The 27,558-nt window shown below is 40.9% G+C and overlaps 1 protein-coding gene across 1 annotated transcript; it reads right to left on the bottom strand.

The window, feature by feature from the left end:
- Window positions 1-17,377: 17,377 nt before the first annotated feature.
- arl6ip1 (ADP-ribosylation factor-like 6 interacting protein 1) lies at window positions 17,378-27,266 on the bottom strand. The gene is made up of 6 exons (XM_020918422.2): window positions 27,097-27,266; window positions 25,373-25,506; window positions 23,955-24,074; window positions 23,348-23,465; window positions 20,681-20,765; window positions 17,378-18,566 (listed from the first exon to the last, which is right to left on the bottom strand). Exons 1-6 carry the CDS (start codon window positions 27,130-27,132, stop codon window positions 18,448-18,450), a joined length of 612 nt encoding a protein of 203 aa, XP_020774081.1. The 5' UTR covers window positions 27,133-27,266; the 3' UTR covers window positions 17,378-18,447.
- Between the last annotated feature and the right edge of the window lie 292 nt (window positions 27,267-27,558).

The raw sequence follows: 27,558 nt of genomic DNA, 5'->3' as shown, positions 1-27,558 counted from the left end.
AACCAGGTTTAAACCCTACCAACTTTAAAACTTTAACTGAACCAGGTCTAAACCAGGACTAAACCAGAACTGAACCAGTTAACCAGGTTAAACCAGGACTTTTAACCAGTACCAACTTTACATAGGTTTAACTAACCAGTTGAACCATCTGAACTGAACCAGGACTTTTAAACCAGGACTAATCCTGGACTAGAACTTGAATCTACCGCCCTCCGAGTATCGGCGTATCCTTTCGCTCAGATCATCTCCTGTTTCACCGCTGCTGATATCGCGGTGATTTTAGCAAATTTGTATGAAGAAAAACGAAAAACCCACCATTTCAATCAGGTTAAAAAAGCATTGTGACGCGCGTTACTGACATATTCCAAGTAAAATAACACGCGCGCGGAGCAGCACGTCCTGTTTGTAGATTTCAGAAAATAGGATCCATTCTATTTTTTGACGCTCTATAGGCGCTATCCGTCAAAATCCACAGAGAGCATTTCTATTGTTGTATTTGTGCATTTACCATCAGCACATTGTGCTCCTGGGCAGTTCTGTATCATGTGAAAGAGCCCAGATCCACATACACTGTTAATTAGTGCTTTGAAATTTACTTTTGAAATCCTTGCGTTTGCCGTGGTCAGCCTGTACAGAAGGTAAATACAAGCAGCTAAACGCGCCCAGTCAAGTTTGATGACTTTCCCATTGAGAGACACAAGAGCCCGTACATTCCACTAAAGTGCCGGTGGAGTCGCCTTCACGTTGACACGGCTGTGGTTTCGCGATGAAGTGCGAGCAATCTCACTCGTCTGAAAACAAATTCGATTTAACTGAAGCATGATCGTTCATCACCATTTTGAACAAATTCAAGTTCTTCATTACAAAAGTTGCGTTCAGTTCAAAGTTCACTGAAAAATGAACGTGTTCAATGTTCTTTTTTTCATCATTATGGTATTGTATTAGGTTAAGGTGGTCTCTTTTTTAGCATTAAATAAAAAAATATACAATATTTTGAGAATAAACTCAGATTATTACAAAACATATGAGTGAAGTCTTTGAAATGAATGGTGAGTATAGATTAATATCATGAATACATTTATGTTTCAAGTCTGCAGTTTGTTGTTTTGATTCAGTTTGTTGTATTACCTTGACAGTGGTCGGTTAAATACAATCAATCAATGAACCTGACAGGTGGAAATTAGCACTGGTGCTAGTGGCTACACACTTCACCCACACTGTGTGTGAGTGATGGTGGTGGCACTGATCGGCATGGCAGCTGCGCTTCTGTCAGTCTGCCCCAGGGCAGCTGTGGCTACAACAGTATCTTACCATCACCAGGTATAGAGTGAACTGATAATGCTGAATAATGCTCTGTAAAGTGTCTTTGTGACAAAATGTCTGTGAAAAGTGCTCTAGAAATAAAGACTTACTTGCAGTGTTTGAATGGACATGACGAGCATTGGGAATTTACTTGTCATCTCCTAGCCATATTAACCATGAGCACCCGCTCTGTCGTCAACAAGGACTGGTCTATTGACACTTACAGTCTGTGACTTTAAGAGCAGAGTTTCCAAGTCTGGAGACATGTGAACTGGAACTTGAATGAACTTTATAATCACTCTTGATTAATACTTTTTGCATATATCATATATATATAAATATTGGTTCTTAAGGAAAAGTTAATCATGTAAATAAATTGGATGTATTTCATCATATCTTGTGTTATTCTGTTACACTGTTGATGAAGGTACACGATTTTTCAAAATAAAAATTTGCTTGGAAGGACTGACATATTTTATAGAAATAGTTTCCTTTCATTTTCAAGTAATATTAAAGTATTCATACAAATGATGCAAAATCATGCACCTTCTACTTGCTTGCGCAATTTTCCCTCTGTTACTTTTCCCTCCGTTACCATGACCTTTCTTACTAATTAAATTTAAGAGTTTTTTCAACCTAATCTTGTACCATATGGTAGAAAACTATATGAAGCAAATATTCAAACCAGTTTGTTAAGGATATGTAAGTGAGAACCAAGAGTTATCACTGTTTGGATTTATTGCCCAAAAAGTGCTGCATATTTCATTCCCTCTGTTACCGACATGAGTTTTTTTAATTTTTTGTCAACAACTTGAAAGAATATCACAGGTTTTACTTTACCCTGTTGGAGTGTTAACTGTTTCCTACATTCTGATACTTTACTTATTTCAATAGTCCCTCTAGTTTCTGAATAAGAGACATTTGAATGTCAAAAATCTGCCCCTGTTTTCCTCTGTTACCACTTGACCGGACCCCAAGGTAAAAATCTGTGATTTAAGTTTGACTGAAAGGTTACCAAACCATGTTTACATGCCATAACGTAAAAATGAGATTCCATGCATGCTTTGTAAAACAACAGCATTACATTGGTGTCCACCCCATGCCTAAGCCGTCTTAAAAAATAGAGATGCTGGTGGTTCTTGAGCAGACAGACTGTACATGCGGCTCCATTGGTGCTGAGAATCAAAGAACACAACAAGTACTTATAACATGTCACCTGCTCTATGTTCCTCCCCTGATATTAACAGGGCTGTGGTCCCCGACAGATTTGGGGTGAAAAATCATCTCCTTTGTCTTTTCCACATTTAAGACAAGGTTGTGCTCCTCACACCAATGCACCACTTCATCAGTTTCTGTCTTGTAGCCGATGACATCTGTACTTTTATTGAGTAAACTACTGTCATCAGAAAATTGAAGCATATAGTTGTTTACCTGTTTGCTCCTGCACGCATTGGTACAAAGTGAAAAGAAGAGGCGAGCTATCACAGCCCTGCGGTCTCCAGTGCTGACAACCTGAATATCTGACAGCGCTGAATTAACCTGAACTTGTTGCTGTTTTCCTGTGAGGAACGTCCAATACCACTTAATAATCTGACTGTTAACACCAGCTCTAACAGACTCTTCAACAGGATGCTTGGTAATATTGTATTAAATGCTTAGCTAAAATCCATGAACAATATTCTGGCAAATGATGAAGGATCTTCCAAGTGTTTCAGTATTAAGTGGACAGTAGTTACAAGAGCGTCATCAGTACTTCTGTCACTGTAGTAAGCAAACTGATAGGGATCTACATGACCCGCTCCCTCCTCCCTCAGAAATCCCACCATAACACGCTCAAATGATTTCATAGTCACTGATGTCAAGGCCACTGGCCTGAAGTCACTGTTCTCTTTTAGAACAGGTTTTCTTCAGTACAGGGCTGATAACAGACTTTTTCCAGAGCAAAGGTATATCCCCTGTATCTACTGAAATTTGAAATAAGGGACACCATGCTTGGCTCAGTTCAGGAGACAGTGGAGATGGTCAGAGGACAGTGGAGATGATCAGGGGACAGTGGAGATGGTCAGGGGACAGTGGAGATGGTCAGGGGACAGTGGAGATGGTCAGGGATGGTCAGGGGACAGTGGAGATGGTCAGAGGACAGTGGAGACATGGTCAGGGACAGGGAGATGGTCAGGGACAGTGGAGATGGTCAGAGGACAGTGGAGATGGTCAGGGACAGTGGAGATGGTGGAGATGGGAGGACAGTGGAGATGGTCAGAGGACAGTGGAGATGGTCAGGGGACAGTGGAGATGGTCAGAGGACAGTGGAGATGGTCAGGGGACAGTGGAGATGGTCAGGGGACAGTGGAGATGGTCAGGGACAGTGGAGATGGTCAGAGGACAGTGGAGATGGTCAGGGGACAGTGGAGATGGTCAGGGGACAGTGGAGATGGTCAGAGGACAGTGGAGATGGTCAGGGGACAGTGGAGATGGTCAGGGGACAGTGGAGATGGTCATGTAACCAGGGTAAAATTCAATCATGATACATGACTTGTCACCACCCATCACCACCCATCACTACCCATCACACCACCCTTTTCACCAATTATCCAATCACACTTCATCAGTCAGAGTATATAAGGTCCCCTGACTTCTCTTTCCTCAGCTGTGTGGGAGAGAAGCCAGGGGACAGAGCTTTGAAGAACCAGACCTGTTGTATGACACTGTCATGTGTGCTGGGCATTTCAAATGAAACAATACTGAACTGGCCAGGTGCCCAAACCCGGGTTTAATTTGATGGTGAGCTAGGAACTGTCCTTTTGAAAGAACTTCCGTCAGGTAGGAGGCTAACCGCCTGTCCTCTATCTCCCACCTACTCTAGTTACCTCCACTACTTAACTGTTCAGTCAACTGCACTTAATGGACATCATACCCCCTCATAATAACTAATACTGGACTCAGATTCAGATTCAGATTCAGAAAACTTTATTGATCCCATAAGGCAATTCATTTGCAGCATCTCAGAGCAAACACAAACACAAACAAACACAAAGTGTGTCAGGCCAATTTCCACCAGTGGAACTCAAAATAAAAAACAAATTGCAGTGTAAAACTTTCATAAAACTGTACCCTTAGAATTTAATAATTTAATAGCACAAGGCACGAAAGAATTAGAAAACCAGTTGGTTTTCCGTATTGGAGCATAAAACCGACGCCCTGAAGGCATGAGGATAAAATCAGAAGCCAGAGGATGGAGCGGCTGAGCCAGGAGACCCTTGGCTTTGCTCAGCACCTGCTCCTCCCACAAAGAGTGCAGCTCCCTCAGTTTGATCCCTGTGATTTTCGAGCAGGTTTTAACAATATTTTGAAGTTTGTTTTTATCCTTCACAGACAAGGATTCAAACCAGCAAATAAAAGAAAAAGCAAGAAGACTTTCGATAAAAGAGCAATAAAAATTGTTAAGAATAATTTTGTTCACATTAAAAGAGTTCAGTTTCCTCAATAAGTATATTCTTGCTGACTCTGATGTAGCTTGGACTCTGTTTTTCCACACTGAGCAAATAGACCCGGTTCTCAAGGACTTTTAATTGATTGAGTTGCTTGATTTTTAGTTACTGCAGATGATGTATATTTTGTGTTATCTCACTTTTTTCCCTGTATAATACACATTATTCATTTTTCAACTAATCCGTTAATTTGCTGCCCCTGACCTCCTGTAGCCTTACCTAGGATTTTCTGATCATCCAACTCCGCTAATTACACATAGTCATTACACGGTTATTACAATTACAGTTATTACACATTTGTTACACATTTATTACATAGTAATAAGCAAACACTTGTTACAGTCAGGAGACAGTGGAGATGGTCAGATGACAGTGGAGATGGTCAGGAGACAGTGGAGATGGTCAGGAGACAGTGGAGATGGTCAGGAGACAGTGGAGATGGTCAGGAGACAGTGGAGATGGTCAGGGGACAGCGGAAATGGTCATGAGACAATGGGGATGGTCAGGGGACAGAGGAGATGGTCAGGAGACAGTGGAGATGGTCAGGGGACAGCGGAGATGGTCAGGAGACAGTGGAGATGGTCAGGAGACAGTGGAGATGGTCAGGAGATAGCGGAAATGGTCAGGAGACAGTGGAGATGGTCAGGAGACAGTGGAATGGTCAGAGACAGTGGAGATGAGATAGCGGAAATGGTCAGGAGACAGTGGAGATGGTCAGGAGTGGAAATGGTCAGGACAGGAGAGTCAGGAGACAGTGGAGATGGTCAGAGATGGAGACAGTGGAGATGGTCAGAGAGGAGATGGTCAGGGAGGATGGTCATGAGAGCGGAAATGGTCATGAGACAATGGGGATGGTCAGGGACAGAGGAGATGGTCAGGAGACAGTGGAGATGGTCAGAGACAGAGAGATGGTCAGGAGACAGAGATGGTCAGAGGACAGTGGAGACATGGTCAGGAGATGAGTCAGAGACAGCGGAAATGGTCAGGAGACAGTGGAGATGGTCAGGAGACAGCGGAAATGGTCAGGAGACAGTGGAGATGGTCATGAGACAGCGGAAATGGTCAGGAGACAATGGAGATGGTCAGGAGACAGAATGGTCAGAGACAGTGGAGATGGTCAGGAGAGAGCGGAGATGGTCAGGAGACAGCGGAGATGGTCAGGAGACAGCGGAGATGGTCAGGAGACAGCGGAGATGGTCAGGAGACAGTGGAGATGGTCAGAGGACAGCGGAGATGGTCAGGAGACAGCGGAGATGGTCAGGAGACAGTGGAGATGGTTAGGGGACAGTGGAGGTGATTGTCGGCTCCTTCCTTCTTCATCACCACCACCATCGCTCAGTCAATCTTAATTTGCGCTGCCCTCGTCTGTGTTAAATCTGTGTGACCTGTACAATGTTGTGATGTCTGATCTGAAACACAAATATTCATAACTTGCAGCTGATATCATCAAGATTCTCTGGTTTTATTTTGAACACAGCTTGACCAGAAAGAGCTGACTGTGTTGGAACTACAGCAGGTCAGATGGTTTGTGCTGTTGAACAACGCTCGGACTGATCGCGGGCTCCTGGAAACACGTTCTTTAAATCCATTAGTATTTCTAAAAGGGGGGTCTTTTTAAAATCGGTACCTAAAGATGCCTGTACCTCACAGCCTTAACTAGGTTGCATGCTCCAGTTTAATCACTCCTTGGGCCTGTGTACAGTTGTGTCTCATTTTCGTGCATGCACTACTGACTGCATACAGCAGGGGGAAAGTTTTTTTTTTTTTTTACGAAGTGTTTGTTAATACGTTTTCAGACTGTCTTAAAACATTTTTGGCAGAGTTTCGTTGATGTGTGCATTGTGTCACCGTGGTAACTGCTGACTGCTCCACCATAGAGATATATGTAGACAGTGTTGGGAAGGTGACTTTTAAAATGTATTCCCCTACAGATTACAGATTACATACCCCAAAATGTAGTTTGTAATGTAATCCATTAAATTACTTAAAGTGAGTAATGTAATCTGAAAATTTTGGATTACTTGATTTGCTGTAGAGAAACAAAGACTCGGACATTGTAACATAAGATGTTTTATCTGTTAAATGAAAAAAAAGACCAGATTTTACTGAACCAAATTAAAAATATTATTGATAGAAGACGAAGAGACACGTCCACACAGCATGATTTAGTCCTGTTAAATCCTGTTTGAGACCTGTTTTAGTCCTGGTTTAGATCTAGTTTAGATCTAGTTTAGACCTGGTTTTAGTCCTGGTTTAGTCCTGGTTTAGTCCTGGTTTAGATCTAGTTTAGATCTGGGTTTAGTCCTGGTTTAGTCCTAGTTTAGTCCTGGTTTAGATCTAGTTTAGATCTAGTTTAGACCTGGTTTTAGTGCTGGTTTAGTCCTGGTTTAAACCTGGTTTAGTCCTGGTTTTAGATCTGGTTTAGTCCTGGTTTAGTCCTGGTTTAGACCTGGTTTAGTCCTGGTTTAGTCCTGGTTTAGATCTAGTTTAGACCTGGTTTTAGTCCTGGTTTAGTCCTGGTTTAGATCTAGTTTAGACCTGGTTTTAGTCCTGGTTTAGACCTGGTTTAGACCTGATTTAGACCTGGTTTAGATCTAGTTTAGTCCTGGTTTACCATACCATAAAAAAATAAAAAATAAAAAACATTTTAAAAAGAGGGATATAGCCCAAAATGTGAAAACCCTCTATGTAATCCATTTATTCCAACAAAGTAACTGTAATCCAATTACCACTCACTGAAACAGTAACTGTAACTGAATACAGTTACTCATAATTTGTACTCTGATTACGTAACTCTGGTACATGTAATCTGTTACTCCCCAACACTGCATCTAGAACACCCCCAGAGAGTCTCCAAAAAGATGGACGCTGATATTTTTTCTTGAACAGAACTTTATGTGACAGTTTAAAGAATTGTTTTGTTGTTTTTACTTCTATGGGGGATTAACTGGTGAAAAACAGATTTAGATCAACATGTTACCTTTTATTGTTTTGAAAATGTGATATTTACTAACGGCAGTGTATCAACATGTTTTATAAGTTTCTGCTTCATTTTTGCTTCCAGCGTTAAGTCACTCCCCCTTCAGCTATCAGCGCTATCACAAAACAATCTGTGTGTGTCCCGCTAATGAAACTACCACACGTCACATCAGGTTTGTCAAGTTGAAGTGTTCAGTTTTGGATCAGGTTTTTGTTTATTTATAGAGAAGTGTCATGTGGGCGCACGGCTGATGTAGGTCGTACTGCAAACTGTAAAGAGGGTTCCAATAGTGCCCAGGAGAGATCGCTGAATGACTTAAACTTTAGGCATGGTTTTGATGGACATTAAAACATGGTACATAGCTTAAAAAATTAAATAAATAAGTAAAAATAATGTCCCCTGGTGGCTCCATCTCTGGATCCTCTACAGTTTGCCCATCAGTACTGTTCAGATGTGGAAGATGTTGTAATGTGCAGCAGGTTTACTCACACTTGGATGTGGTGAGGTCTGTGAGATTGTTTTTCCATTTTTCCAGTGCTTTTAACACAGCCCAGCCCTTTCTGAAGAGTGAGAAGCTGCTCAGGATCGGTCCCACTGTCTCTTGGATTACTAACTACCACTGTTGCCATAGGTACTTTGAAATAGTAATCTGACTACTCACTACTGATTACTTCTTTATAAAGTAACTTAGTTAAGTTACTGACTACTTGCTTTTAAAAGTAACTAAGTTAGATTACAAGTTACTGTTAGGCGTGTTCTATCAAAAATTACTAGACTCAATAATTTTTTTATTTATTTGGGTCACAGGTATATTTTGACATTAATTCACAGACAGTCATATTTAACATACACAGACTGAAAAGGTGCAGGCTGAAGCTTAAGTTTATTCTGCCTTTACCCTTTATTCCTTTGTCAGAGCTTCATCTTGACACCAGTTCATCTTCATAAATAGAGCAAGATTAAACAAACTAATCAACATATTTCATGTATCTGTCCAGAGTTAAACATTTAAACTTCTTTATAAAGTGAAAGAGACTGGTGCACAATTTGAGGTTTTCTGTACAGTTGTTCCACAGCTCCAGCCCTTTAACAGATTTACAAAATTTCATAATGTTTGTTCTGATTTTCTTTTTGATAAACATGGCTGTGCCTCTGAGCTCATATTGGCTTCAGATTTTGAACATGTTCTGTAACGATTTTGACAGGAGATTGTTGTTTACTTTGAACATGATTATCAGAGTGTAAAGGTCGACTAAATCATAAAATTTCAGCGTTTGAAGGTTTATAAATAATGCTTTGGTTGATTCGTTATAAGTTGATAATGTGATTGCTCTTATTGCCTTTTTTACATTACTAAGTAGCGTGTTAGTGGCATCACTGCTGACTACCTGTCAGGCAAGCCTCAGTACATGTGACAGGGAGCACCCTGTCTGATACTGTGGTCAGTAATGTAGGCGCCCCCGTCCTGCACCTGCAGAAATTCTCTGACTCTGCAGTAGTTGGGTATCAGAGATGGACAGTTGCTGGTAAAGTTGCTGAGACAGGTGCTGAGACAGGTGCTGAGACAGGTGCTGAGACAGGTGCTGAGACAGGTGCTGAGACAGGTGCTGGGACAGGGGCTGTGGGGCAGCACCAGGAAAAGACAAACTGATGTGTAAAGCTGCTCACGTGATCGACTGTGAGCTGGAGACATTTGTCACAATGAGGGACACGAGGACACTGGACAAACTGCTCTCCATCATGGACTCACCAGACAATAGAGGGACAGATAATACTCCCTACAACTGCACAGCACCTCACCCTATATATTAGTTAGTGAGGAATAATTTTGGACCAGTGCCAGTGTTTGAAATGAACTAGTTCTGTTTCATATTTTAAGATGATAAAAATCTGGTACAGTGTTTTTAGTGTCAAATAATAAATCAGACGTAACATGTGATTACAGTCAGATGTTTCATGTGACCTTCAGTCAGTCACATCATTCTTGAGAAGTTTCTTGAGAAGTTGTTTTTTCATAGAAACAGTGCCCTTATCTTTTAACACACTTTCATCTGTAGTTCTGTTGTTATTCCACGGCACGGCTGTTTGTAGAAAACCTGTGCTCTGAAAATACCAGGCTTTGAGTGAAGCATTGTTCCACATAATCCAGGCTCATGTTTCACTATCCACTTACAAAACTGTTATAAAAGAAGATCTGTCAGGTTAAGCATCAACAAGACACACGAGTACAGAACCAAGCCCCAAATGTCAACACAACCTTTGGTCAACGCAGGGTAACACCACACAACCAGTTTAGACATGTTTTAGTCTCAGTTTAGACCTGCTTTAGTCTCAGTTTAGTCTCAGTTTAGACCCGCTTTAGTCTCAGTTTAGACCTGGTTTAGACCTGGCTTAGACCTTTAGACCCAGTTTAGACCTGCTTTACACTCAGTTTAGACCTGGTTTAGACCTTTAGACCCAGTTTAGACCTGCTTTACATTCAGTTTAGACCTGGTGTAGACCTTTAGACCCAGTTTAGACCTGCTTTACACTCAGTTTTTGACCTGGTTTAGACCTTTAGACCCAGTTTAGACCTGCTTTACACTCAGTTTATACCTGGTTTAGACCCAGTTTAGACCCAGTTTAGTTTCAGTTTAGACCTGCTTTACACTCAGTTTAGACCTGGTTTAGACCCAGTTTAGATCCAGTTTAGTCTCAGTTTAGACCCGCTTTAGTCTCAGTTTAGACCTGGTTTAGACCTGGCTTAGACCTTTAGACCCAGTTTAGACCTGCTTTACACTCAGTTTAGACCTGGTTTAGACCTTTAGACCTGGTTTAGACCTTTAGACCCAGTTTAGACCTGCTTTACACTCAGTTTAGACCTGGTTTAGACCCAGTTTAGTTTCAGTTTAGACCTGCTTTACACTCAGTTTAGACCTGGTTTAGACCCAGTTTAGTTTTAGTTTAGACCTGGTTTAGACCCAGTTTAGACCTGGCTTAGACCCGGTTTAGACCTGGCTTAGACCTTTAGACCCACTTTAGACCTGATTTAGTTCCAGTTTAGATCTGGTTTAGACCTGGTTTAGACCTTTACACCCAGTTTAGACATGGTTTAGTCTCAGTTTAGACCCAGTTTAGACTCAGTTCAGACCTGGTTTAGACTCAGTTTAGACCTGGTTTAGTCTCAGTTTAGACCTGGTTTAGACTCAGTTTAGACCTGGTTTAGACTCAGTTTAGACCTGGTTTAGACTCAGTTTAGAGCCCCTTTAGTCTCAGTTTAGACCCGCTTTAGTCTAAGTTTAGACCTGGTTTAGTCTCAGTTTAGACCTGGTTTAGACTCAGTTTAGACCTGGTTTAGACTCAGTTTAGACTTGGTTTAGACTCACCCGGTTTAGACTCAGTTTAGACCTGGTTTAGACCAGGTTTAGACCCAGTTTAGTTTCAGTTTAGATCTGGTTTAGACCTGGTTTAGGCCTTTACACCCAGTTTAGACATGGTTTGGTCCCAGTTTAGACATGGTTTAGTCCCAGTTTAGACCTGTTTATTTCAAGTTCAGTTGTGCAGTTCTGTTTTCACACAGTACAGTTATGGCTTTTGTTCACTTCCCATAATGACAACAGCAAAAAGCTCAAAAGGGAGTGTGAAGAATGGTTAATGGTCACATTTTTATTCAATACTTTTCCACCTTCAAGGCTCAAAGTGCTTTCCACCATGGAGCCACTCACCTGAGCACTGTACCAATGAAGCTCATGTCAAGAGCAGGATTTGAACCACCAACCTTCAGATCTCAAAATTAGATGACAGATGATTAGATGATTAGATCACAGTTAGATGTTTCTGTATAGTGTAGTGTAGTCGTACATCTGTATGTATGTTACGACCCTGACCTCTGACCTCTCTCCCCTCACCCCAGACCTGGTTCAGTCCTGGTTTAGTCTTGGTTCAATTCTGAGTTAGTGCATGTTTAGTCCTGGTTTAAACCTGGTTTAGTCTTGACTTCTGACCCGTCTGAGTGCAGACAGATTTTGTCAGTTTCTTTATTGGTTTTGTGAAATGCAGAAATGCGGCTGGACCAGTTCTGAACAATTTACTGTAACTCCATTGTTCCACGTTTTCTCAGTATCCTACACGGCTAAACGATGAGCTTATAAACACATTTCACAATGTTCACAGATAAGCTTACTGGCACGCCACAGCAGACAGACCTGTTTAATGCCATACACTGGGATATTCCAGGCTACAAATAACCCAGTCTGTGTGAAAGACAAACAGCTCTGGACTGGACTAATTCAACTGGACCAACATGACTCAGGGTTATTTTGATGAGTCGGGTTATTGTTTAAACTCAACAGTGACACTCAGTCATGAACATCCATTTATTTTTCCCCAATGTGTAAATACAAGCTACATGGAAAATCAGCTCTGACCTAAATCTCAAATCTGTTTCGAAACCTTTTCAAACATTATTAATTTATTATTCAGTCATTAAAACATTTCTCTGAATCACGTGTTAAAGGTGTTTGTTGGACTTACCTGTCTGTAGCTGGTCGCCACCTATAAAATTTTGGGTTTTATTTTTTATGTTATTTTATATTTATATCTTGTTGTTGAATTCCAGTCCATTGGTTCATAATGTTTATAATGGCCATCATTGATAAGTATTTATCCATCCATCCATTTTCTTCCACTTATCTGGGCAGGGACTACCAGACTTCCTTCACCTCAGACACTTCTCCTCCATCTCCTCCGGGGGGAACCCCGAGTCGTTCCCAGGCCAGCCCAGAGACATAGTTCCTCCAATGTGTGCTTATCGCCGATACAATGCTCTTGTATCGGCGATCTAGTCCTTTCGGTCGTTACAAAGAGCTCATGACCATAGGTGAAGGGAGGAAGTTAGATTGACCGATAAATCGGCTCAGCTCCCATTTCACCTTCTGGGGAAATAACAATTTTATTTAAAACATGTCACATCAACATCAGGATTCAGTACACAATTCACAAGGTGAAATGTTTCTTTATATATAATACCAGAGCAGCAGGTAAAACATAAAACCTGTGGAACTATTAAACAAACAAGTATTAAACATGAAGTCCTGAAGATATCACCACTGTCACAGCCTCCACAGACTCAACCTCCTGACCATCTGAAACTGCATCATATTTGTTTAGTGTATACAATACTTCATGATATAGCTCCACCTCCTCTTTTCTCACCTTTTACCTCCTACCTCCAGAGAACCTCCACCTCCAGAGACACCTCACCTCCCACCTCCAGAGAACCTCCAGAGGCACCTCCAGAGACACCTCCAGAGACACCTCCAGAGACACCTCCAGAGACACCTCCAGAGACACCTCCAGAGGCACCTCCAGAGACACCTCCAGAGACACCTCCAGAGACACCTCCAGAGACACCTCCAGAGACACCTCCAGAGGCACCTCCAGAGACACCTCCACCTCCAGAGACACCTCCCACCTCCAGAGACACCTCCAGAGACACCTCCAGAGACACCTCCAGAGCACCTCCCACCTCCCACCTCCAGAGACACCTCCAGAGACCTCCAGAGACACCTCCAGAGACACCTCCAGAGAAACCTCCAGAGACACCTCCACCTCCAGAGAAACCTCCAGAGACACCTCCAGAGAAACCTCCAGAGAAAACTCTAGAAGGCGCTGCACCATCCCTCTGAAGAAAATTGCATTTAGCCAAACAGTGATGAGCCTGGAGCCTGAGACTCCATCATCTCATCTCTCATAAATGTTTTTTAATGACCATGTAACTATATAATTGTGTATTTGATTGTTATTTACATTTGTATTTGTAGAAATGGACTTTTAGATGAACTTTTAGGGAGCCTATTCCATCTGGCAGTGGGACTGCTGATGAAAAGCCTTTTGGTGAATCCATTTATATTTACAATAATAAAATGTTCATTCATGTACACTGTCCCACTGAGAACTCAAATAAATCAAATACATTAATAAAACATGGAGAAATACCTGTACCAGAGCTTTCAGAACATCCTTCAGTTCATTCTGTAGCCACAGCTGCCCTGGGGCACACTGCAAACAGCCACCAGCCTCACTGATCACTCTCACATTCACACAGCCAGGAGGGAGAAGTGTCTTGCCCAAGGGCACAATTGCAAAATGGAGAGCTGACGTTAAACTGCAGGTTTGATCCAGCAGGTTTTTAGACTTCTTGTCTGCATAAAAATAAGAAACTATATATTTAAAACAGGCTGATGGGACTAACACGTACATAAATGATTCTAAAGTTTAAACTCTACAATGAAAGTCTTTTCACAAAACAAACCTTTAGACTGAGAGGCCCCGTTCGGATTGGAGAGGCTGCAACGCCACCTGGTGGACACCTTTGGTAGAGATAAATAATATACAGTACAGAGTCGATGGACAAATGTGTTTAGTTTTTGTTTTGTTAGTTTTTTACCTCCGCCAAGGAGGTTATGTTTTTGCCGGCGTTTGTTTGTTTGTTTGTTTGTTTGTCTGTTAGCAACATAACTCAAAAAGTTATGGACCGATTTTGATTAAATTTTCAGGATTTGTTGGAAATATGAAAAGGAAGAACTGATTTCATTTTGGGGTTGATCCGGAAGAAATCCTGGATTCTGGATCACTTTGAAATTTTAGTTAACATTGTGGTAAATGGGGCCAAAAATTTTGTTTCTCAATATCTCCGTTAATTATTGACCAAACCCCATGAAATTTGACTCAGGGATGGACAATGGGATCCTCTTTCATATTCCAAAGGCTAATCCGGATCTGATCCAGAAGACTGATTTTATCGCAATTTATATAAAAATGGGGGTAGTCCTTGGCGGAGGTCTGCGCTCTCTGTGCTTTTCTAGTTTCAAAATGAAACTGAATCTGGAAGAAATAACAAATTATCTCCATATGATGTCCCAGAACAAACTAATGTTCAAAATATATATTGTCACGTGTATTAACTATTTAATTTTAAAGGTGCACTGTGTAACTTTTCTGGTGAAGGGTCCATCACCCTCTTGTCTCCATGAAGATGTTATTGCTTTGTCTGCAATGTTCCAAAATAGAGATTAACCCTATCTATCTGAAGGGAGATAACTTTAGGCTACATTACAGTTCAGATCTGTGGGGTGGCGACCCTATTCACAGCGACAATGATTGTATTTTTGAGCAATAGAAACTCCTGTAATGAATAAGTGGTTAATAGATGTGTTTAATGCTATACCATGGAACATTCCAGACAAAGCAATAACATCTCCATGGAGACAAGAGGGTGATGGACCCTCCACCAGAAAAGTTGTGTAATGCACCTTTAAAGCTTCACTGTGTCACTTTTCTGGTGAGGAGGTCTTGTCTGGAGACTCGTACAGTTGATCTTCACTTCACCGTTTGTCCCTCCTCCTCAGATTTATCCTGAGATTTAAAACATCTGTAAAATCTCCAAGAAGCAGACTCACCTGTGCTCACACAGATCTACCTATCACTGATTACACTGTATTGTTATAAGAAATATCCATGTGGAAAATTGATGATGAACCTGATGAATTATTTTAGTGACTAGACCTTACATCTCTTTATAAACAAATCTGCATATTAATACATCTGAGCGGCCACCATCTGTATTAACGATTATTGGCCTATAGAATGTTGTGATGTCATCTGAAACCAGCGATTTGAGAGCATGTGAAACACACACTGTTAAACATGTCAGCGCATTCCACACGTGTTCCAGAGCACGTATGTCCCAGCGCACTCTGACCCGGGAGGCCGTGTTCAGAATGACGAGAATCACTTTTGAACAACTAGTTTAAACTGAGCGGGAGACAGGTCACAAGTCTGTGGTGGAGTCACTTTGCAGATTTGTTGACCTAGTTTATGGTTCACATCTCTTTAATTATTGGGCTTATCCACATGAAACAAAGACTGGCACCAAGTTCTACAAAGTGGTGCAAGGTGAAATGACTTTAGGCCTTGAGACTGATATGACAAGTTTGACAAGACTTAGTTTACAGATCTGGATCAAAAACACTGCTCCATAAGCTCGATGTGATTTATCCTGCAGCCATCCGCTTTGTCTCAGGAGTTTACTGTTTACCACCCATCACTGTGCACTTTACTCCTTAATGAAGTGGTCATCTCTCCACACTCGCACACAAACACACTGGTTATTGTTCATTTATAAATGTTTAATTGGTAAAGCTCCGTCCTACCTCGGTTCACTTCAGCACATCCACAGTTCCAGACAAACACTGCGCGCCAACAAATACATAACCCTGGTCGTTCCTAAAGCCGCACAGCTTTGGGCTGCTCATTTCACTTCTCTGCAGCAAGTGACTGGAATCACCTTCAACATTTTAAAACTTAGTTCGTTTTTATGTCTGTCGATTTTTTAAAACTCCCTCCAGTGTATTTTACAGAATCACTGTACATGCTTTTAACACTTTTATATCTTTAATCTGCAAATGTTTCACTGTCTCATGTCTCTATTCACTGTTTCATGTTATGGTAGTAGTAGTACAATATTTTCCACACTATAGGGCGCACTTAAAAGCCTTTAATTTCATCCAAAAGCGACTGCGCGCCTTATAATCCAGAACCACCTTATATATGAATTTATTCGCGTGTCTTAGTACGACTTAAGTAAACTACAAAGCCGCTCAACTCGCAGCATTTCGGCTCCCGTAGTCAGGAGCATCAGGAGTAATACATACTGTGATTCCTTTTAATATCAAAATGCACCTGTCAAGAGACACACTCACAACGCCACTTTAAACTCAAGGCTGTTCTAAAGTGAAAGTGTGTTTAGCTGCGTGAGAGCAGTGGATGAGAGAAGGTGTTCACCTTCTCTCATCCACTGCTCCCACGCAGCTTTCACCAAGACAGAGAGACAGCGCCGAGCTACTTACGCCACGATCTGCCAACGGATCGTGGACGCCCGGACTAAGGATCAGTATCAACTGTGGTCCGAGCTTTCACCAAGACCAGAACCATCACTGATCTGAACTCCAGGGAACAGTAACCACACTGACTCGGATAATGACGAGAGGAATGTGGGCGTGCTGGACGCCGGAATCACCCAACTGTTTGAACTATTATGACTTATTGTGAATATGATAACAATTTAGCGTCTCAGACAGGATTTTTTTTTTACACGTTACAATTGAACAAAGTTGAGAGTTATTGTGAAAGTGTTGAATAAAGTTTGACTGATTTATCTAACTGTTGTGTTTCGTTTAATGCACCTTATAGTTCAGTGCGGTTCATGTGAAAAAAGTTCAAAAATAGACCATTCAGTGACAGTGCGCCTTATAATCAAGAGCGCCATATAGTGCACAAAATACGGTATGTAGTAGGTATGTAGTGTATTCTGTTTGTGTTTCTGTTTTCTACTGCTTCTTGGCCAGGTTGTCATTAATTTAAATTATTTTAATTTAAATAAAACAACTAAACAGTTAAAATTAAAAAAAAAAAGTTTGTGGAGCTGAACCCAAACAAATAATGGGAAGGTTCAACATTGTGGATAAGAAGATGAGATTTCTTTAAAAAAAAAAAAAAAAAAAACTGCCTCTCCATCTGAAATTATGACCTCATCAAAAATTCTAATGCTAAAAATAAATCAACGGTAAAAGTTCACTTAAGTTTATTTGTAACGCTGAAATCTAAAGAAAAACAAATGAAATGCCACAGTGACGAGACCAGAGGAGGAACATAAATAAGACAAAGTATTTACACGTCATCAGGACACAGCTCTGAGGAAAGAGACTAAAACAGCATCACAGTCCGTTTCAATACAACTAAGGCGAGTGAGAAAGCGCCTACACACGTTCACATCCGGCTCTGCTCAGTAGTCAAAGGAGTTCAGATGCGTCGCCGAGACCTCCAAAGCTTAAGTTAAAGGTGGACTATGTAACATTTCTGGTAGAGGGTCCGCCGCCTGCTTGCATTCATGGAGATGTTATTACGTTGCCTGGAATATTTAGGTCAAGACACATTTTGCTGAAAACCTTTTGTCCCAGTACAGATGTATTGTATAAACCGCTCTTGTGGTTAAAATAGGTGCGCTGTGTACTGTCTAAAGCATTTCACTGTCAGATAACCAGGAAGTGCGTCGTTGGCATGCTCTGCGCTGGTCTCAGAGTTGTGAAAAGCGTTTTAAACTCATCGTAATGAAAAATGCTTAAAGGTAAGTGAGGAGGAATTTTGGACGACTGACAACTATTTCAAATGACCTAGTTCTGTGTCATGTTTTTCAAGCCAGGTACAGCATTAGGCAAGTATGAGTGCCCCCAAGGCAAGTTACAAGCCATATCTGTGGAGAGGCGACCCCGTTTACTTACACCTGTAAGTAAACAAAAGACAGATACGTTTCATGAACATTCCAGGCAGGCCAATAACATTTCCAAAGCGACAGACAGGTGTTGGACCCTTCTATGAGAAAAGTTACACTGTGCAGCTTTAAAGGGATCACAGAACCTTCACTTAGAGGCTGCATGCTCAGACCAAATTATGAAGAAACATGTGAAATGTCAAAGAGGTGGTGGGAAACTAAACTTAAGGGTCAAACAAAAGTGCTCGTCTTGCTCAAGGGCGGGCTGAGCGGACGGGCTTCGGTTCAGAGCTCTCTCTCGCTCTCTTTTTTTCCAAATGTGACTTTCTCTCGCTCTCGTCTTCCGTTCCATCGCTTCACTCCTCCGTCTATTCGTTCTTCTTCTCCTTCTGTTTGAGCAGCTTGTTGATCTCCCTCTTGGCCATGCCCAGGTACTTTGAGATGACTCCATGCTGATTCAGACCAGGCAGCAGCAGCAGGAAACTCACTGTGGGGAAACCGGAAAGATAAAGATATTAACACAAAGACAATCAAATACTCTGCTTCTGTCAATCTACTAAAAAGGGATGCAGTGTTTGCAAAAGTTCTAAAATGATAAGGTTCTTGTGCAAAAGAAACTACCTTGATCTACAAAGAGAAGTAATAAGCATTTTTATAGGGAAAAACAAAAACAAAAAAAAAAGTCTAGTCACTTTTTCAAAATATGACTGAACCAAGTATCACACTGGCTTTTTGCAAAATTTGTGCGTCACAAAAAAGGAAGCCAAGTCCCTCTGCTGCACTTTTTTTTTTTCAACTGCAGAGTTTGTGTTTGTGCAGGTTTCTTCCTCCTCTAGTTTCCTCAAACATTAGACACAAGCACAATAGGGTCCCTTGTGAGTTTAGGGCCCGGGAGTGTCCTGAATCTGAGAGTTGGATAGTGAAATATAAAAAACACAAATAGTAAATACATGAACAAACCTTTTCATTTTACAGTATTAAATGGAATCTACACACCTCTCATTTTGTGTAACTTTGAGCTGAGGCTGAAAACTTCACTGTAAAGTCAGAGCCAAGAGCATTTTTTAAAATTCAGTATTTCTATGGTGGCCCCATATAGTCTGATCCTTACCCTTGTAATTGTTGCTTTCAGTATTGTTATGATACATCAGTATGGCAATAAGTGACACTTTACTCCATAAATTGTCTTGTATAAAAGTATTCAAACATGGATCACTTGAGTATGAACCTGAGGGAAACACTGAGACTTCAGGGAAGGGGGTTTGTGGGTGAAAGTTCAGACCTGCAGCATCGTGGAGGTTCTCCATTGGTTTTCACTGACTCATGGTACAGCTCACTCACATGATTGAAGATTATGACATATTAATGGTGTCAGTGAGCTCCAAACCTGAATGAGCTGACATGAGGAAACAAGTCTTTCTGTTGTTTCTGCCTTTAGACTTCCTCAGGTGTTTTTGTATGATTCTGTTTTAAACGGTGGTCATGTCTCTCTTCAGAGGCAGGTTTGAGCTCACACAGTCATGACTCTGGATCAGACCTTCTCAGTGTGACTCACTTCACCTGGAGCTCAGGAACAGACGAACTCTGTGACCTCATCACAACTGGGAACCACCAGAGGAAATCACAAGGGATTAGCAGATATTGATTTATGAGTCAATCCCAATATACTAAATACAATAAAACTATGCTCTGAATGCATAAGGTAAGGGGCCACTATTAGAAATAATGTAGCTGTTTTTCATGTTTTTAAGACAAGTAAGATAAACATGATGATATCAAATTATCAATATTGTGGACGTTTTAATGAATTGCAGGTTCCATTACCTGAAGGCAAACAAAATAGAGGGAACTATATAAACTGTATTATTTCAACATCAAACTTGAATGGTACCATTTCACTTCAAATGTAAATGTATGCATTTTGGATATATGCGTTTGTAGGGCAGAGACAGCACCGAAGGGAAAGCGAATTAAGGACAGAACATGGACTTGTAGACTCTCCTCACCGCTCCGGTAAATGTCATACATCTTTACCAGTGTCACTTACTGCCTAGATTTAATTTGTGACTAGTTTAATCTTTTCTATAGGTTTATGATAAAACAAGGAACTAGAAAAAAAAAAAAAAAAAAACTAATTTTGTTTTGCCAGGATGTAGTCCAGTTTATTTTAGACTCTGGGGGCCACTATAGTCTCCTGTATTAATGGGAAATACTGCCTGTACTCCCGTAAGTGTCATACACGTGTAAGACTCACGGCTCAGGTAAATGTCATACACGTGTAAGACTCACGGCTCAGGTAAGTGTCATACACCTGTAAGACTCACGGCTCAGGTAAGTGTCATACACCTGTACGACTCACGGCTCAGGTAAGTGTCATACACCTGTACGACTCACGGCTCAGGTAAGTGTCATACACGTGTACGACTCACGGCTCAGGTAAGTGTCATACACGTGTACGACTCACGGCTCAGGTAAGTGTCATACACCTGTACGACTCACGGCTCAGGTAAGTGTCATACACCTGTACGACTCACGGCTCAGGTAAGTGTCATACACCTGTACGACTCACGGCTCAGGTAAGTGTCATACACCTGTACTCACCGATCAGGTAGGTGAGGAAAAGATTGTGGACTTGCTGACCGATCCAGGCCACGACCAGAAGAGACGTGATGACGGAGGCAAAGTACTGTGGAGAGAAGGAGGAGAAGAGGGGAGAGGAGGGGAGAGGTAGAAAGAGCAGGAGAGACGGTTAGAAAGAGAGAGATAAAGATATAGAGATAGATGGAGGGGGGAGAAGAGGGGGTCGAGTTACACCAGCTGCACTGAGGACACTTACATAAGAAGCACACAGGCACAGTCATGTTTCAGAACTGGGCCGTCGCACTGGGACATTCCTGATTAAATAAAAGGTCAATTAAATATAAATATCCAGTGAAGCGGCTGCAGGTTGTGAATGCATGAATGAACCTTTTAATTATACATTTCATACTGAGGCTGTCAAAGGATCGGAAGTCAGATACTAATCAATATTACTGAACAACAAATACTGAAACTAGATAGCACAGAAAATTGAAGCTTTCCTCAACAGTTTGTGTGATTTTGAGCTTTATCACAAGAAATACTAGATGATGCAATGATGCAGAATTGAGTACTATTATTTTGTATCTGAAATTTACAGTGCCTTACTAAAGAGAAGCATTTTCATTTTGTAATTGGTATAAAATATTGAGTGAATTCCTTAGTTTCAAAATAGTTTGTTCAGCTGCAAAGCATCAACACTACAATTTCATTCTCAGGGGTTGTAAAGCTAACTGAAAGCACTACTCTGTTACACAGGTTTATCTGAGCTTTATTTTAACAAAATCTGAGCAGAAAGAGATGACTTGGTTGGAACAACAGTTTGGTTGGAACAGAGATGATTTGTGCACTTAAGTCTCAGATTAACATTACAGTCACAAGCTAACAAGCATTAGCCAATAGTTTCAGTTTTCAGTTTGTTTGAAGAAAATCAAACATCTACACAGGACGTGTTGATCAGTGTTCTGAAAATGTGCCGTTTAAATCCATTTTGTTCTTGAGTTGTCTACGGTGTTCTACGTGTATCTCTATTGGCAGAATGTTCAGTTACCATGGTGATACGATACACACATGAGCAAAGTGACTGCACTAAAACGGGCGGTCTCATTTGGTGGAATCCTGCAGCGAGAGTTTCAGCCTCGTCAGCACAGTCACTGCCAGGAGCTTGTGTCACTTGAACTTTCACACACAACCCCACTTTCTATTCCTCACGTGTGGATGCTCTGCCCAGTCATCATTTAAATTATAAAAATGCTCAATTTCAATACGAAAGAACAGACTCAATACAGATTTTGATACAATAAGACTTAATATAAAAAACTCTTTAGACAATAGAATGTAATTTTCAACATAAATGGTAGTATTTTCTTTTCAATTCTCATGTGGTCTCATATCTGTAGGTTCATGTGTGTATACTAGTCCATGTGCTCTTATACTCATTTTGATGCTGCTCAACATCTTTCTAAAGACATTCAGGAAAAGTTTATTTCTGTGCTGTGAATGTGACTTCCTACTTTCCTACATTCTTACCCTCTGCACATGACAAAAGCATTTAAAAGAAATGTTTCAGCACAACACCACATGTCGACCTAAACTCAGCACACTTTGATTTCACGCTCTAAGGTTTTAAGTTGACGCATAAAAAGAGAAAAAAAGGTTGTGAAAGTAAAGCAGAACAGAACCGCGTGAGCTCATGTGATGTGTTCAAGTTATGTGGAAAAATCCAGCTTTAACCCACTTTAATAGTGTTAAATGGGGCAGCTGAGAATAGACTGGAATATGGAGCACAGAGAACAGAGTGGTACAGTCTGGAAATTGGACACAGTTGGATTTCAGATATATTTGATTAGTAAATGACTTTAAATGTTCACTGTATCTCATAATCTATCCATTATTGGCATAGTTGGGCACAGATCAGTCCTTACGCTAAACGGCAAAAAGAATAGGGGAACTATAAAGCTAGCGTGTTCAAACTATAGCTCACAGACTAGTCTTTCCAGGTGAATATTACCTTAAGCAGTACTTTTTACAGCATGTTTTTGAAACGGGACTGTGATAAAGTCAATATCAAATATTTGTGTGTCACTGAGGCTCTAAACATGATCAAAGGTCTCAGTGTCACCGGTTATAACCTGGTCTATGGCTCTTGAGCGGCCCACCACTTCATCTGGGTTTTATAATGGGCACCCCCTGAATGTCCTCAACAAAGAACTAATTATGTTTTTAGAGAAAAATCTTGTACCTCTAATTTAGACCTCTACAAGCATGTTCTGAAATGCGTGGGATTCAGATTCAGTCTTCTTAAATGTTGATGCCTCTAGATTTAAAATTTGATCTTTGACCAGAATCCTAATTTTAAACAAATATCTCGAAGCTAATCGTGATCCAATCACAATTACAATCCAAAATTACATCATCAGCCATTATAACATTATTATTACTTACTTACTTTGTGTACTAAAAAGTACACAAAATGAATCTAAATTACACCTTTAGGCAAGACTGTAAAATGAGCTGCTCACTAAGCAAACACATAAGAGTCAGTGGAGACAGGACATTAATCTCAGCAGAGAACAATATACTAATTCAATAACTGCAGTGTTTTTATATAAATGCATTAGATACATCACTCCGCCTCAGGATTGTAACAGTAAATGTAAGTCAGTAGATTATAGTGTAATTGAGTATTACCACTTTGGGCTTCTCCTCCTTGAGCGCGCACAGCCTCTTGCCCCAGCCCACCACCCGACGCTGAGTCTTCACCAGGTTTCCACAGATCTCATGGAAACGCTGCTGCTGCTCCGTGGTCCTATCACAGAAGCACATGAGTGAGTGACAAGTAGACATGACCAATAACAGCACAGGGTGGAGTCCACCAGAGAGCACAGATCTTTGGTCCACACAGGATCTGAGATGAAAAAGGGAGCGACCTCTTAAAAGATCCCCTGTGTAATGTTGATGAATCATGATCATTGTGTTTAAGAAAATCTAAAACCATTTCACAGTCTTTGTGGAGTGTAAAATTCATTTGATTCTGGGAAGATAACCAATTTCTTAAAGTCAATCAGCAACGTGATTATTTAATTTTTCAGGCAGTAGCAGCTCAGTTATTGGGATACTGAACATTACAGGTTCTAGACTGGCTCCGTACCAAGAATAAAAATGATGATTTGATCACTTCAGTAGTCGACTAGTCATTTCTACTGACTAATTACATAGTAGCAAAAAATAGCAAGACATATTCTTGAATCTTACAGAGTTCATAAAACCAAACTTATCCTCTGGTCAGTGAACGTACCACTTGTTGGATCCAAAGACACGAGGAGCGAGTGTGGGCACCAGGTAATCAGCGAGACACAGCAGCATCACAGAGCAGGACAGGCCCGTGAGCACAGAGGGGTCCAGGTAGTAGATCAGCCTGAACACAAACACATTACAGAGTTAATGAGTCTGATCATTATAACCTGCATTTCAAACCCTGCCCTGTACAATGAAAGTGCTGCTGAGCTATAATTGCTTCATTAACAGTTGGCTATAAAAATGTATGGTTAAAAAAACAACTGGGCATATAAATAGAGTAAATGGGTGTGTGCATTTACAGAGAAAATGGAATGTACAGTGGGAGCATTTAAACTCTTGGCTCATGTAGTCTTCTTGTTATATTAGGCATTTTGGCTTTTTACAATTTGTTGTATTAGAAGAAAACGCAAATAGCTTATTTACTTGACACATTTCAGCGATAGGACTTCCTCCTTCATCAGAGGTGTCAACTAACGGTTTCCTTCTTCATCAGTTGTCAGCCAACTGCTGTGACCAAGTAGGTAGTGCTACTGCTGAAACATGTCAGGTAAATAAGATATATTTATAAAAAAAAAAAGCTTTAGGTTTTGAAGTAGTATCGCATGAGGTGGCATATTTACTATGTACGACAAGGACAAGACAAAGACTAAACCGAGACTAAACAAGGACCAGAACATGCGTCCAAACACAAAGAGACTGAACTGGGTGTAAAGGTCTAGGGACAAATCAAACATTTTAAGTCACATTTGAAGCACACTGTTCAGTAGAATCCATGATGGAAACAAAACCCGGTTTCATAACAGCTCCGGAGCAGAGTCTTAATGGTCCACTGGATCAATGAGCTTCAGAGCCATAAGTACTTTTAATGGTGCAAGAGTCGTGCAAATGTCACACACTCATATACGAGCTTTAAAATAACATACAGGTACATATAGCATTGATAGATCAATAAGAGGAGTAGTATTGATAAATCCTAAATAACATCTTCCCCAGGTAGGAGTGGGTCATATTCATTGATATTGATTGATTTATTGCAGTATCTATATAGTACTATTCAGACAATTCTAAATGCCTCAGGAATGTGTCAAAATATGCCTGGCCTGTTCACAAAATGTGAACAAACCACAAATGTGCAGAAATGACTTTAAGTCTTTAGACACCGGACATATCCAAATAAAAGCTTTGGCAATCTAATAATTGCATCAACTCACACTGCAGTTTGAGTTTGATAATGACTTTCCTACATCTTCTCATAGGGCTGCACAATATCTCACTGTCTCTCCTGACCAAGGCTCTAAAAGTCTGCTACCTCCAGATAAGAGCAGTGAGTATGTGTGTGTATGTTTGTGACTGTGTGTATGTGTAAGAGTAAGTGTGTGAGAGTGTGTCTGTAAGTGTGTGTGCGCAGAGACTCACAGGAAGATCACAGAGGTGGCGCCCACCAGAGCTCCTGGGAACCAGGGTTTCTCCCAGCGCAGCACGCGGTCTCCAGCCAGGATCACTTCTCCCCAGGCCTGCAACTGCTCCTCCAGCTGGGCCGTTTCCTGGGCCTGGACACAGAACACTCACCTCAGAGACAGGCTCTGAACTACACCAATATCTGACATGTGTCTTGCCACAGCAGCAGATAACAGTCCAATTATATTTTCCGATACCGATATCTGGGGAGGTGATCCTACGCTCACCAATAACTGGATTTTCATTGTGTCTATGTAAATGGATGAGGCCAGGGGTTAGTCAAAAATAGTCCAACAAAACTTAACAGTGAGCAGCAGCAGACAGACACACCAGCACTCACTTACTGAAGTTTACTGCTTTTATCATTCAGAAAGTTTGATTTCATAAAAGGGGTCACATACTTGAGGAATAGTAAAACCAGCATTGTCATTAATCATGAATTAATTGCTACATTTTGTCTCACATTGTGACATTGCACATTCAATCATGTAATGTTCGAGCCTTTGAAACCACAGTCCCCCAATGTAAACCATGCACAACAGGACAATTCTCCAGCTCCAGCGAAGTTCTCTTGACTATGATCCTATCCCAGAACTGAAACCAGCCACAGCTCCGTACAGGTGGATCCAGTGGAAGGATGGATCTGAGCTTTTAAATATATATATAAGTCTTATTACTATGACAGGTAACTCACATCTTATATGAGTAGAAAGGCAGTTCATTTTGAACTTTTTTGCTGCATTTTAGTTATGATCAAGTCAAGATTGGCGGAAATCAGACACTAGATACTAAAACTAGTATCAAAACTAGACATTCATTTGAGCAAGTATACTAAAAAAGGACAGAAATGAACCTTTCCTGAATGTCTTTAGAATAGTCTTGAGCTGTATTAGAGCGAATATAAGAGCACATAGATTATGGACCACTGAAGGATTACACAGATAAAAGAACATACACTATGAAACTGTTAGAGTTCATCACCTGCATGTGTCTATGACGTTCATATTATATTGCCTGGAATGGTCCACAGTATGGCATTTATCTTATTTTTCTAGCATTTCAACAGCTACATGGGTTTTTATACCCTTAGCCGAAATGTAAATTATTACTCGTCACTTGGCCCGCAGTCACTTGCTTTCCTCCACGGAAAAAGGCGTTTAATGCTGTGTTGTGGAACATTCCTGGCAAAGCAAATAATATCTCCATGGAGACAAGCAAGACGAACCCTCCACCAGAAATGTTACACAGTGCAGCTTTTGTTACACAGTGTAACTATTGATTTTATACGATACGACAAATAGCTTCTCAAACCAATACCCAGTCAACTAAACATATGATACGATGTAGTGTGATTCAGCAGATAACATGCTAAAATGACAATGTGTCATTAGCTGGGTTAAAGTAGCTTAAGGCCAAACTCGTAACGTTGTATCAAGCTAACGTGCTAATGTTAAACTAGCCATCACCTGTCAGGATGGAGAAGCTAAACTAAGATTACAGGATACAAGAGATTACAACTAAATCTTAGTTTTCTCACACCAATTGACATTTCAACCGTGTCTGGCCAAACTGGTTTAAGATATAAGCGATTATAGTCGAAAAATGTCCCTGGATTCCTCACGCCCACAGCACCGGAGCACTTTAACGACCTTTTCTGACAGGTTTTTGTGATCGATGCTCACCAGCACGTTTCCGCTCTTGTTGTCGCCGTCAGTCATGGTGGATCCGTTTCACAAGGGTGGGTTTTAAGGTCCGAGTTAGTTGTTTTTGTCAGAAAGAAGTGAAAAGTCCCCGGAGCCGCGGTGGCCTGCGCTACTGCTGCTTCTGCTGCTGCCTCGGCGTCACTAACGGTCGGGATTGGGGCGGATGTTTTTATCCCCAAAATCTGCGCAAAGCATCTCGGGAATCGTAGTAAACGTACCAAAAGATTATTTACAAATCGATGTGAACAACCAAATTGTACCATCAAAAGGTTTATAGATGATTTTTTTAATTTAAATTTTTGAACACAATTAACTAGAGTTTTTACTTAATAGATCATATGGTGTTTTAGCTCTAATTTGATTTCATTTAAGGATTGGTTTTGACTGGGTTTTGTTTACAGAAAAATATGCTGTATTTTATTCTAAAATTAACTGTCCTTT

The sequence above is a fragment of the Boleophthalmus pectinirostris genome, unplaced genomic scaffold (assembly GCF_026225935.1).
Source record: "Boleophthalmus pectinirostris isolate CB_2022bp ecotype Guang Dong unplaced genomic scaffold, ASM2622593v1 HiC_scaffold_17, whole genome shotgun sequence".
NCBI lineage: Eukaryota > Metazoa > Chordata > Actinopteri > Gobiiformes > Gobiidae > Boleophthalmus > Boleophthalmus pectinirostris.
This window is presented reverse-complemented; position numbering and strand designations above follow the sequence as displayed.